General features: G+C 70.8%; 1 protein-coding gene across 1 annotated transcript; it reads right to left on the reverse strand.

The window, feature by feature from the left end:
- Positions 1–534: 534 nt before the first annotated feature.
- DBN1 (drebrin 1) lies at positions 535–11,733 on the reverse strand. The gene is given in 15 exon segments (XM_054216941.1): positions 535–690; positions 835–937; positions 1,037–1,300; positions 1,302–1,609; positions 2,630–2,761; positions 5,270–5,384; positions 5,541–5,600; positions 5,739–5,802; positions 6,002–6,153; positions 6,252–6,329; positions 6,485–6,631; positions 6,709–6,783; positions 6,963–7,075; positions 7,175–7,230; positions 11,563–11,733. Coding segments are annotated over 15 exon segments (1,824 nt in total). The 5' UTR covers positions 11,649–11,733; the 3' UTR covers positions 535–619.
- Positions 11,734–13,585: the final 1,852 nt, after the last annotated feature.

The following is a 13,585-nucleotide window of genomic DNA, read 5'->3' on the forward strand; positions in this document are numbered from 1 at the left end:
ACTGTAAGGGGGGGGGGAAAGAGGGGCCAAGCGGGGGCCAAGCTGGGGGGGGAGGAAGGGGGGGTCCCGGCAGGGAAGGAGGGGGGGAGGGCAAAAGCCCCACACCAGTTCCCCACCGGGGCTTGGGGAGGGGGGGGGGCGCCGCTGGCTGCAGCCTCGCCTCGGTCAGGTCACTTTATTGCCATATTCATTTATTATTATTATTATTATTCCTTTTTTTTTTTTTTTTTTTTTCTGAACTCGTGCAAAGTCGGGGGGGGACTCCTGGGGGGCACGAAGAGAGCGAGGACCCCATCCCACAGCCGGGCAGGGTATGCGAGCGTGCCCCCCCCACCCTCTTCAAAAGGGCTCTGGGGCAGCTGGGGGGGGGGGACTGCTAAGGGCAGGGGGGGGCTGACACAGCTCCTACCGACAACTTAAAAAAGAGAGAAAGAGATTGGGGGGGGGGGGGGCTGTAAAAGGTGCCCCGGGGTGGGGGCGCAGCGGGACGGCCCCCACCCAGAGACCTCATCCTGCGGGGCCCCGGCGGGGCGAAGGGGGGGCCCGGCCCCCGGCTGCGGCCCCCCCGCGCCCCGCGCCGGCCGGGGCGGGCTGCCTGCACCAGCAGCGGGGCTCGGGCTTACAGGCCCCCCCCGAAGCTCTCCTCCTCCTCGGGCAGGGGGTCCGCGTCCCAGCACGTTATGTCGATCTCTGGGGGACAGGGAAGATTGGTTGGGGGTGGGGGGGTCAGGTTGGCATAAGGTGCCCCATGGCAGGGGGGGTGTCAGGGTGGCATGGGGGTGCCCCACGATGGGACGACCCCCCCCCCCCACCACCACCACCATCCCCACTCACCTGGGGGCTTGTTGTAGAAGACAGGCTGGGGGGCTTTGGCCGACAGCTCCTCGGGGGGGGGCACCTCCTCCTCCTGGGACTGGCTGAAGTAGCCCTCGCTGGCCTGGGGGGTGCAGGTGGTCAGCTCACACACCCCCTCCCCCCCCCCAGGCTGCCCCATCACCCCCCGACACACATTCTCCCTCCCCCGGGTGACACTCACCTGCTCCCCACGACCCGGCGTCCCATCCTTGGGGGCCATCTCCCCGTTGGTGATGGGGGGGGTCTCCCGGCCCTGGGCGTCCTCCTGGGGGGCACGCTGGCAGCCGAGCCCCCGGGTCTGGGGGTCCCCTGTGCCGGCTGCCTCCTCCTCCTCCTCCTCCTCCTCCTCCTGCTCCGCGTCGCAGAAGGTGGCGGGGGGCTCGGGCAGCTCATCCAGGCTCAGCAGGGGCCCCTCGTCGGGCAGCGTGGCCGGGGGACCCTCGGGGACGGGGGGTGGCGGGCAGGGGCCAGGCAGCAGGGGGGGTCGCCCCGTCGCTCTGCCACAGGTCGATGAGGCTCTCGGCGTTGGGGGCCTCCCCAGGCTGGGGCTCGGCGGCCGCGGGTAGTGGGGAGGGCTCGGCAGTGGGCTCCAGGGTCACCAGGTCCCCCAGGGCATCACCCCCCGCTGTCCACGCCGGCCTGGGGTCGGGCTCGTCCCCAGGGGGCTTGGTAGCCTTGTCCTCGGGGCCCGGGAAGGGCCAGTGCTGCTCAGGGGCGGCTGGCCCGGTCTCCTGGGTGCTGGGGCTGGGGGAGTCTGCAAGGTGGGGGGGAACAGCAGTCAGCGGCCACAGATCCCCCTCCTCATCCAGGGCTGGGGGACACCCAGGGACAGGGCTGCAGCTGGAGAGGGGGGGGTTCCCTGGACTGGGAGCGATGGGGAGATGCTGGGGGGGGGGGGGGGTGGGAGGGAGTGGCTGGGCAGGGAGGGGACCAGTGGCACACACCACAGGGACCGAGGGGGGGGAAGTGATCCTTTGGGATTGCGGGGTGGCGGGGGGGGGGGGGGGGGGGGATGGCTGGGCCTTTCTTGGTGGGGGGAAGAGTGGCTGGAAGGGGCAGGGGGAATGTGGAGGGGATAGGGAGGGATGCCCTGGGAAGTTGCAAAGGGGAAAGCTGGGATGCACCAAGGGATGCAAAGGGACCAGTGAGGAGCAGCAGGGACACATGGCGGAGGGGCGCGGGGTGGGGGGGGGTCAGCAGCAGAGCTGGCAGGGGAGTAACTGGGGGGTGGCGCAGATAGAGCAGAGTCACATCGGGGGGTGCAGCAGGGAGCGCTGGGGTGATGCTGCAGAGCCGGAGGGCATGTACGGAGAGGCGGGGGGGTGGGGGGGGATGCACTGGCGATGGCAGAGACGCACGGGCTGGGGCGATGCACTGGAGATGGGGGGAGGCATGGGGCGGGCGCAGCAGAGGCAGCAGGGATGCACTGGTGTTGGAAAATGCACTGGAGACAGCAAGGATGCAACAATGCCGGCGGGGATGCACTGGGGCGGTGCCTGGGGTGGGGGGGGGGGCGTGCAGCAGAGACGGCGGGGATGCACCGGCGCGGAGCAGCGGATATGGCGGGGATGCGCTGAGGGGACACAGCAGAGCCGGCGGGGGACATCCCAAGGGATGCAGACGGGACAGCATGGATGCACTGAGCGATGCAAGGGAGGGTTGGCAGGGTTGCAGCGCTGGGGCTGCAGCGGGGGCTGCATCGGGGGGGGGATACGCGGCTGGGAACCGCAGGGATGTGCCGGGCAGCCCCAGGCCGTGGGATCCCTGTGCCCACCTTTGGGCGTTGCCGGCGTCTCGTGGGCCGAGGCGCGGGTGCCCGGCTCGCCCAGCGGCGTGGCGGCCGGGCTGGGCTCGCAGGGGCTGCAGCCCGCAGCCGAGGCCTTGCGGTAGGCGTCCGACTGGCTGCCTGCGGACAAGGGAGACGGGGGTGGCGTGGGGAGCTGCCCACGCTGCTGCCGGGGGGGGGATCCAGCACCACCCCTGCTCCTGCCCCACGCCAATGCAGCCACGAGCTGTCAAATGCACGTCTCCATGTACCTGCCACCGCGTCGTCCCCCTCCTGCGGTGGCGGGACAGAGGCGCCCGGGGGTGCAGCAATCACCGCGCCACCCACGTCCCGGGCATCCCCACCGGTGCCACGCAGCCGCAGCCCCCACATCTGCCATGTCCGGGGACAGCCAGCCCCGAACCTGCTGTGGCACACGCCGGCTCTGCCCACGCATCACCCGGCTGCGCCCTGGCACAGCCTCTCCTCCACAGGCACAGCTCTGTGCCCCGCTACCCCCCAGCCAGGGGGCACAGCCCCACATGGCCCCAGGCACCGCCTGGCTCCGTCTGCCCCACGGACACAGCCCCACACGATCCTGGGCACAGCCTTTTCCATCCCGTGCTGCCCCACGGGCACAGTCCTGCGTGGTCCAGGGCACATCCCTGTCACCTCCTGCCCCATCTCCAGCTGCCCCATGAGCGGAACCTGCCCTGTGCCCCCTCTATCCCACGGGCACAGGCTGCTCCATCCCATGGCAGAGCACCATCTCCCCAGGCACAGCTCTGCCCTGTCCCATGGGCACAGCCTGCCTGGTGCCCCCTCCTCATACCATGGGCACAGCCAGCCCCACGGGCACAGCCTGACGCATCCCCCCACCCTGGGGGCACGGCGCCCACCATGGGGGCAGCCCCAGACGGGGTGTTCAGGGTGTCCATGGGTGCGGGTGCAGCCCCCCCTTGGGTGCCCGTCCCTCTCAGGGTGCCCATGGCAGGGGCGCTGCCTCCGCCGTCGGTCCCACGGCTCCATCCTCGCACCCCCCTGGCCCCGGTGTGCCGTGGGGCTGGGGTGGGCTGTGGGGCTGCCACCCGCGGCTTGGCGCGCCCCCGGAGCTGCACGCCCGGGGGCTCCCAGCTACCTACATGGGAAGAAAGAGGAGAGATTTGGGGTGCGGTGGCAGGTGATATAGGGAAAGGGGGTCCGTGGGGGGGAGGAGGAGGAGGAGGAGGAAGAAGGCGGCCCACTGTCAGCTGTCTTTATGAAAGGACAGTGCAGACGACCTGCCGAGAGAAAGACAGACAGACAGACGGACGGAGAGAGAGAGAGCAAAGAGATGGGTCAGTCCCTGCTCAGCACGGCCATGGTGGGGCCGGGGCACTGGGGCACCGGGACGGGAGGACAGCAGGATGGGAGGCAGCACCGACAGCAGGACAGGAGGATGGCGGGACAGGAGGACAGAAAGACAGCAGGACGGAAGGACAGGAGGCAGCATTAAGTAGCCAGATGGGGAGAGAGGCCAGACATGGCCATGGGGCCAACTATCTGCTCAGGCACAGCATGGCCCCACAGCATGGCCCCACGGCACAACCCACGGCACAACCCACGGCACGGCTCCACAGCTTGGCCACAACACACCGCACGACCCACAGCACAGCCCCACAGCATTGCCCCGAGGCACAAACCCCACGGCACAGCCCCACGGCACAGCCCATGGCACAGCCCGTGGCATGGTCCCACAGCAAGAAGACACATCACAGGTTCCCCTGCCCCCGGCACAGCCCCCCGAGCACAGCCCCCCCGAGCACAGCACCCTAGCAGGACCCCCAGCACAGCCCCACGATGTGGCCCCACGACCGGAGGTGCCCACCAGGACAGCCAGCCCATGCCCTAGAGCCACAAAGAGCCAGTCTGGGCTGGACCCCAGACTGTGGGGCACCCCCTTCCCGGTCACCCCCACCCCATGGCCATCCCTCCGCAGGGACAGCCCCACTGCCACGGCCAGAGACCTGCTGCCATCACCCCGACCCAAAAGCAGGGTGTCCTGCACCGCCACAGGCACCCACCCTGGCAGCGGGGACCCTGGGGTGGGCACGGCATGGGGGTGCCCCGCACGTGCCCCACTCCCTCCTGTCTCTTTTAACTGACCCCATGGGAAGAGCTTCCTTCCCAAGCCACCCCCTGGACCCCCAGGTGCCACCCCAGCTGCACCCTGGCCATGCTGCCAGCCTGGCTGCTGCTGCGGTGCCGTGACGGGTGGGCAGACGACACCAGAGCGAGCAGGGAGCAGGATGCGCCCCGTCCTTGCAGACCTCCCCCTGGCACCCAGCCCCTGCCCAAGCTGCCGCGGCGGCAGGGGCCACACGGTGCGGTGGTGGTGGCGGCGGTGGTGGTGGCGGTGGTGGTGGCGGCGCGGCAAAGCAGGACGACCCCTGCCATCCTCGTGCCCCTGGCACCCACCATCACGGCACTGGGGATGGCACAGGGGACATCACCCCCCCAACATCACAGCCCTTCTGCCCCCAGAGCCTGCTGTGACCTGCTGAGCTGCGGAGAGCCCCAGCGGCACCGTACTCACCTGCTCCGCAGCCCGCAGACCCCCCGGCCTCTGCGTGCCCCCCCCGGTGCCCATAGCCCCCCCCAGCCCCTCACCTGTCCTGTGGCTGCCTGGCGAGACGGCGTCGCTGCTGCCCGATGCCACCCGCTCCTGCTGCTTGAAGAAGTCCCGGGGGTTGTCGGGCCGCTGAGCGATGATGGCAGCAGCCTCCTGTGGGGACGGAGGAGGCTGAGACCCACCGCCCTGGTGGCATGGGGCAGTGGGACCACCCCCCCATGCACCCCCCCGCTGGGTCCCCATCCAGCTGTGGGCACCGCTGCCTGGGGAGCAAGGACCGGCACCGGGCACGGCCGCCGCCGGACTCACCTCCACCTCTGACTCCGATTTCCTGAGCTGCTGCCTGTCGTCCTCTTCTTGCTGGTCCCCCTGGGAAGAGACTCGGTGTCACCCCTCCCCGGCCCTGGGGTGCCCTGGGGGCCCGGCTGGGAAAAGCCATTCCCTGGGGGCGGTGCCAGGCGGCAGCTCCGGCTCCGATCCTGGCCCTGTGCCCGCTGCCACACTTACAAAGATGGACTGCTCCTTCAGGCGCTGCCGGGCCTCCTCCGCCTCCATGCTCTGCTGCTTCCGCCTGCCATGGGGGCATGGGAGAAGGGCTGGGCACCGGCTCCTGCCAGCCCCTGCCCGCCAGCCCCTGCCCAGCCCCATCCTTGGTGGGGACAAACACCCATGCGCCCACCCAGCCGCTCGCGGCACGCGCACAACCGTCCTCTGTGTGCGACCATCCCGCGTCTCACGGGACAGAGCCACCCCCCCGGCCCCTGCCGTGCCTGTGCTCCTCGATCTGCTCCTCCCGCTCCCGGTAACGCCGCTCCCGCTCCTCCTGCTCCAGCCGCTCCTGCTCCATCCGCTCCTGCTCGAACCGCAGCCGGGCGTCCAGGGCCTTTTTCCGCTCCTCCTCTTTACGCAATTCCTCCTCTTTCTGGTGGAGGGGGGATGAAGGACAGGGCTGCTCATCAGCCGGCCGGTGGCTCACCCCACTCCCCGGGGGCCGTCGGTTGTCCCCCTCCCTTATCCCACCTTGGCTTGTTCCCAGAACTGCTCCCGGTTGAGCCGCTTCATCTCCACGGTGGCGTCAGTTTTCTGGTAAGTGGTGCCCTGGGACGGAGGAGAGGCGGGGGGGGCGGAGGGGCTGGGATCAGCGAGGGGGAATAACAGTAAGCGGCACAGGGGGTGACGGACTGCGGCAGACAGGAGCCCCGGGCGGGAGGGATGCCCCGCGCCCGCCACCATCGCCGTAATGGGGACATTACCACGGGCTCGGCGTTCTCGTCCTCCCGCAGCCGCAGGCGGTGCAGCACTGGGCTGGAGACGCGGGCCAGCCCGTTGGAGAGCCGCTGCCCGATGGCCCCTGGGTCGATGTCCTCCACGCTGCTGGCGTTGACGATGACATCCACGCCCTGGAGGGGAGCAAGCGGCCATCAGGGACCGGGGTCGGTGCCCTGGCAGCATCATCCCCTTCCCCAGCATCACCCACCTGGAAGAACTCGGCGATCTTGGCCACGTGGCTGGCGCAGGCACACTTGCGGGCGTCTGGCACATCCTCGCCCACCTGTGGTAGCCAGGGAGAAGCAGCAGGGTGACCCCAGCCCCATTGACCACCATGGGGCAGCGGGACTGCAGGACACCCGCATGGCTGGGGTCCTCCCTCACGCCCAGCCATGTCCCTGCCAACGCTGCAGCCCCGGTGGGCATGGCCTCCCCTCCCCCCAGCACGGCCTCCCCACTCACCCAATTGACGAGGACATATTTGGGGAGCACGGCCTGGGGGTCCTTGACGCTGCAGAAGCCATACATCACCTTCTGGATCTCAAAGTGGCCGGAGAGCTCCAGCAAACCTCCACCTGGCACGGCACCATCAGCCCACGTCCACCCAGCACCAGGATGGGTGCCGGGGAAAACGCTGGCAGAGCCAAGGCGGCTGCAGGGACAGGGGACCTTACCTCCCGACGCTGCCAGTTTCAGGTCATCGGAGCCATCCTCGTACGTGTAGAGGGCCCTGGGGAGACAGTGTGGGTAAGACGCGTCCCGGGGGAAGCGTGGGATGCCGCATCCTCCCCATCCTGCTAACACTGACCAAGGTCAGTGGGGGACCGTCCAGGTGTCCCCAAGCCACCACACAGCCATCCCAACCCCTTGTGCATCGCCACCGCAAAAGGACAGGCTGAGAGGGCAGGCAGGACTGTGGGCAGAGCCTATCCCCCCCACCCTGCTGGCTGGCAGCCATGGGGCAGGGTCCCAAGGTTGGGGACAGAGGGGTCACTTGGGCACAGGGACCAGCTGGCTGCCGTGCCATGCCACAAGCCATGGTGGCCTCGCAGCTCCTCGCACGCCTGTCTCTGTCCCCCCTCGACCCCGTCGGTTACCGACCAGCTTTGGGGACAGCCCCATGCCCTGGCAGGGAACTCGGGGACACTCACATGCCCGGCTGCGTGAGCCACTGGCCCGGCAGGCACCAGGCTGGGGGAGGACGCCAGAGTACCAGCAGCAGCAAATCAATGTGCCGCCAGGGTGTGATGGGGCCGTCATGGAGACCGTTCCTTGGAAACCGTTCCCGGCGGATGGGAAACCCCCTTTTGCTCCCGCTGCGCCCTGTCCGGCCCCCCCGGGGCTCCATGGGGACCCCCCGCCTGCCCGCACCTCCCCAGGGGCGTGCAGCCAGGTGGGGGGGGGGGGAGGACGCATGCCAAATCGGTCCAGGGCGGGTGGGCGAGGGGATGGATGTTGCTAAGCAACCAGCATCCTCCATCACCACGGCAACACCCCCCCCTCCATCCCAGCTGGGATGCAGCTCGCCCCGATGACGAGGTGATTAGCGGAGGGGAGCGGGGGAGGCAGGCAGGCAGCGGGGACCTGCCGGGGCCTGGCAGGCACCCAAACCTGCCTGCCACCGTCACGCGCTGCGCCCGGAAAGCCGGGGCTGCCTGTGCTGGACACCCCCCGCCACCACCACCATCCCTGCACCGGGGCGGGCGGGCGGCTCTGCCCATCATTCTGCCGGCAGCGCCCGCGCGGTGCTTGCTGGAGAGCCAAAATCCCCGCGGTGCCGCGCAGATCCGTTCTCATCCGAGCTCACAGCTTCCAGACGGAGGCTGGGCTCAGGAATGGGAATCGGGGGGGCCTTGACAGGCAAAGCCCCCCCAAAACCGGGGCCATGGCTGGACCCTGGGAGCCGAAAAACAAGGGGAAGGAAGGCGGGTGCCTGACATGGAGGGGGCCTCCCTCCACACCCCCCCCCCCGGGGCACCCACCACCCTCTAAGCCCCCGGCAGCGAGCCGCATATAATTGCACCAACAAGATTGACTTTAATCCGCACATCCCGATCCTGCTAATCGGCCGCCCCAGCCGGCGCAAAATCCCAGCCTGGAGTCGGCAAAGCAGCTGCAAAGCGTCGTCTGCGCTGCCCGCGCCAGGGAAGGGCGGCAAATGCAGCCCCTGCCTGCAACCGCAGCCCCGGCCCAGGGACCTGCTGTGATCCCCCAGGAACGGGGGGGTGGGCGGCAGCATTTTGGGGGAGCCCAGGGCCGCATGGAGGGGCTGGGGGCTTGCAGGGTGGGATGCAGCTGGCTGCAGAGAGGAGAAAACAAGTAGGGCAGAGCCGTGGCATCGCTGCCTGGGGAGCCTGTGGGTGCTGGGGACACCCACTGCCCGGTCTTTCCCCTCAAGACCCCTGCCATGCAGGATGGCCCCTGAGCACGGTGCTGCTGCCTGCACCCAGGGGTGCTCCCAGGGCAGACGGGGCTTGGCAGGGTCCCGTCATGCCGGGCACCGCCGCAGAAACAGCCGTGCCTCGAGCATAGCCTGGTGGCATAGCCTGACCCCACACTGGGATGGAGGATCCGAAGGTTTCCAGTCTGGGGGCCAGCGGGGCCATGCTGGGACCAGCAGCATCCCCGAGGGTGCCCCCAGGGACCCACAGCCCAACAGCATCACCACGAGCCCTGGCAGAGGGGACCAGCCATGCTACGGCGGGTGCAGGCAGCATCATGCATCACTTACCCACTTCCATGGGATTTAATCCCTCCACCCCACCCATACAGCCCCTGCCCACCCGCCCCAGGCTTCAGCACATGGGGCACCCGTGGGTGACGTGCCCCACGTGCCCAGGGAGGAGGGGTCCCCACAGTCGGGGGACTCCAGCAAGGATCCCCCATCACCCCACCAAGGGGACAGCAGCCCCGCTGCCCTCGCACGGCCCCGTCGCTCACCGGAGCAGCCATCCAGCCCCCGTGGGTACCAGCACCCAGGGCACCCGCTGCTGCCTGCCCCCCCACACCGTGGCCGAGGTGGGGGGAGCATTGCCCCAGCCTGCCTTGCCCCAGCCCGGGCACATGTGTTTCCAATGTGGCTGGGAGCTCCAGGGAGTCGGCGTGCTCAGAAAGCAGCACCAAATTCCTTTCCGATCGAGTAATGGGCCCCAGCAGCCTCCGCGGGGCCGGGCAGGGGGAGGGGACACTCGGACCCTCCAGGACTGGGCTCAGGGCGGGGGGGGAATCCCAGACTAAACACAGGGATCCCGGCCGGGCGAGAGCGCGGCATCCCCCGGCACCAGCCCAGGGCCGGGCTCCAGCACAGTGTCCTCACAGCCCCTGGCTCAGCCACGCTGGGCCACCGCCGGGGGACGGTCCCCATCCCCCCCCGCCCAATGCAGCCCCCTGAGCATCACCCCTCATCCTGCACCCGGACACCGGGCCCTGCAGCGGGGATGCTGCTCCCAGTGGCACCAAGAGCCGGGAACCCCTGGTGACTGCGGGATGGAGGGGCTGGGGATGATGGGGTGAGCTCAGCCCTAAGGATGGGGATGGCGGGGGCTCATTACCCAGTCGGGGCTCAGTGCTGCAGGAGGGGGGGGCCTGGCCCCGGCACTCGCCTTCCCAGGAACCGTTTCTGCTGCTCTCAGCAGCTTTGGCAGGGAGGGCTCCTTTGCAGCGGATGCCGGGAAGCGAGATGTACCCAGGGCTGACAGCTGCCTCCTGGCCGGCAACATGCACCGCACTCGCCCACAGCGCCCTTGGGCTGGCGGCGGGACTGCAGGGCTCCCCGGAGACCTGGGATTGGTGGGGAGGGGGACATGAACAGGCCCACACAGCCCGGGGGGGTCCCAGCCCTGCCCCGAGAGCAGGGACCCGGCTAGAGAGCAGCATGCATCCCTGGTGGGTACCCTCCCGCTGGGCGCTGGGTGCCCCCCAGCTGGGCGGTGGGTGCACAACACGCACCCCGGCCAGCGAGCAGCATAGACAGCATGCGCCCCGCACCCAGCGCTGCCCAGTACTGCCTCTGCCCACCCAGCTGCACCCCAGGGTGCCGGGAGCACCCCCCACGCATGGTGCAGGCATCCCAGTGGGGCAAGGAGGGTGTTCTGGGGGCCAACGGCCACAGCCAGCCCCACGGCACCCGGGTGGGGCTGGGAGATGTGGGTGGGTGCTGGGGAGAATTGGTGGTGGCGGTGGGGAGATGCTCCCTGCGGGCTCCTGCGCCGGCTGCAGCAGGGTCTGGATCCGGCCGGGTCCCGGCACCCGCAGCACGGGGTGCCCAGCTCGGGAGGTGCAGGCAGGGCAGGGCAGCCCGGGGGGTCCCGCTGGGGGAGGCCACCACCCGCCCGGAGCCCGCAGCAGCCCCAGCCCGGCAGGGTGGTCCCGGGCCGGCGCACCGCGACCCGCCGGGGACGGGGGACCCCGAGGATGGGGGTCCCCAGCAGGTGGCGGGGGACGAGGGCAGCGGAGCCGAGGGGGGATGCCGGCCCCCCGCGGCCGCAGGCCTCGCTCCGCCGGGGCAGAGGTGCCGGCCGCTGCCGGAGCATCGCCGAGGCCGGCCGGCAGCGGCGCCGGGCCGGGGGGGCCCCGATCCCCGCCCCTCCTCCCCCGGGCGCCCCTCGCCCGCGGCTCCGGCTCCAGACAATGGGGAGGGACCCGGTGCCGGGCCCAGCAGCGGGGGGACCCCCCGCGCCCTCCCCGCCCTGCGCGGACCCCCGGCTCCCCGCGCTCGCTGCCCGGCGGGGGGTCGGGCCGTGCCGCGGGCTCCCGGGGGCGGCGGGTCCCGGTGCTCGCACGTGCCGGCCCGGCGCAGACAAAGCGGAGACCGCGCCCCGGCCCGGTGCGGCGGCGGCGGGCAGGTGCGGGCACCGGGGGCGGCGGGCCGGACACACACACACACACACACACACACACACACACACCCCGCCCGCCTTTGTGTGCCGGGGCTGCCGGCACCGCGGGCCCGGGGCGGCGGGGGGCGCAGCGCGGGGCGCGGCCGGTGTTACCGGGCGGCTCCGTGCACAAAGGGCGGCGGCGGCGGGGACAAAGGGGCGGCGGCGGCGGCGGGCGCGCTCACCAGTCGGTGGGGCTGTCCTCGCCGATCACGTCCTGGTAGGAGGCGAGCAGCTCCAGGCGGTGCGCCGCGAAGCCGACGCCAGCCATGGCGGGGCCGGGATGCTGCCGGGGGGACCGGAGGGACCGGCCGCCTGCCCGCCTCCGAGACACTGCCGCAGCGGCCGGGCGGAGGGGCGAGCGGCGGGGAGGCTCCGCCCGCCGCCGCGCCCGGTCCTAGCGCCGCGAACGGCGGCCCCCCCCCCCCCCCCCCCCCGCCCCCCCCAGCCCGGCCCCCGCCCCCGCCCCGGCCCCCGCCGCGCCCCCGGGGCGCCCCCGGGGCACCCCGCCGGTTGCGCCGCCGGGCATCGTGCTGGGACCCCCGGGGTGCGGGCAGCACAGCCCCCGCCCCGAGTTGCCCCCCGCACACGGTTCGCCCCCGGGATCTCGCAGCCCGGGCTCCGCTCTGCCCCCGCACCCCGGGCCGCCCCCCGCCGCAGGGAACCCGAACCCCGGGAACCCGTGCCCCGGCTCAGCCGCCTCCTGGGAACCTGCACCCCGGGGCGTTCGGCACCCTGGGCTCCCCCCTCTGCCCTGGGGGTCCTGTGCTACCCCCTCCCGCGGACCCTGCACCCCTGGGACCTCGCATGCTGGGTGCTCCTCTGCACCCCAGACCCCCCCCTGCCCTGTGTCCCCTCCACCCTGGGGACAGAGTGCGTCTGGAACCCTGTGCCCTCAGTTCCCCTCTGCCCCAAGACCCAGTGCCCTGAGGTTTCTTTTCCAAGGGCATGGCACCGTCACGTCCAGCCGCGCCCCTGCTGCTGCACGAGGTGTCTGTGGGTGCTGCCTTTGTAGGGACCCCTTTGCTGCCCGCCTGTCCCTCCATCCCCGCCGCTCCCAACCCCCCCCCGGTCTCCTCAGGACCTGCCAGGCTGTGCACGACAGCACCTTTTCCAGGAGGTTTTTGCCTCCGTGTGAACCCACAACGTTGCTTTCGCGCTGACCCATGCAGGGCTCTGCGGGGGCTCCCAGCTGGGTCCAGGGCAGCATCACCCTGCCCCTCCCTGCCCCCCCAACCCCCATCGCCGACACATCCCGGACCAGAACCATGCCGAAGGCATCTCCATGCCGGAGCGGCAGTGGGGAGCGTGCAGGGCCTGATCCCCGCAGGTCGGTGGCTCTTCCCGAGCCAAGCCCTTCAGAGCAGCCTGTGGATGAGCCCCCCCGAGATGAGTGGGACGCAGGACAGGGTGCTGCGGGCCCTGCCTGCTCCCCCCACGCCTGCACACCCTCCTTGCAGCCACATTTCCGAGCCAGGCCAGAGCCGGAGCCGCCCTAAGAGGCTGCAAGAGTTTGTGAACAGCTGTGGAGCAGCTGCCGGGGCCAGCGCGGGGGCCGGGGCTGCGTCAGGCACCCCACGAGCAGCTCAGGCGGCTTTGGGGGTGGATGTGGTGGGACCCCGCTCAGGGACATGGTGGGAGCCCTGAGCCTGCCGCCGCCAGGCTTTGTTCTCCGAGCAGGGCGGCAGCGGCCCCTCCCCAGGCTCCACCTCCGCAGCCCACCCGAGACCCTCCTTCCGCTGCCTCTGCACAAGCTCCTCGCATGGTGCGCAGAGCTGGTGGGCAAGAGCAGCTCCCGGCGGAGCGCGGAGGCACCTTGGGTGGTAAGAGACGTCATCAGTAGGGACCAGAGGCAACAGGGTGCCAACCAGAAGGGGCTGAGCCCTCAGCGGGTGCAGGCCTTGCACAGCAGAAGGGAGATGCTCGGCTCCCGCTGCTCTTGCCCCTGGCCCTGCTCCAAAGCCGGGTACCCCGGGGCTGTGCTGGCACAACCTGTTCTCAGGCTGCGCTACCCCATCAGGCTCCGTCCCGCACGGCTGCCTCCCCCTGCCCCTTCCCTGCCCTCCGCTCACGGGATGCCGTCCCGGCTGAGCCAGGGCTGGCTCGGTGGCTGCTCACGTGGGGCCACGGTCACCTCACCTTCCCCTGCACTTCCCCTGACCTTGGCTGCGCAGCTGGGACGCACGCTTGGGCACTTACCACATCCCT

This window comes from Rissa tridactyla, chromosome 11 (assembly GCF_028500815.1).
Source record: "Rissa tridactyla isolate bRisTri1 chromosome 11, bRisTri1.patW.cur.20221130, whole genome shotgun sequence".
Classification (NCBI taxonomy): domain Eukaryota; kingdom Metazoa; phylum Chordata; class Aves; order Charadriiformes; family Laridae; genus Rissa; species Rissa tridactyla.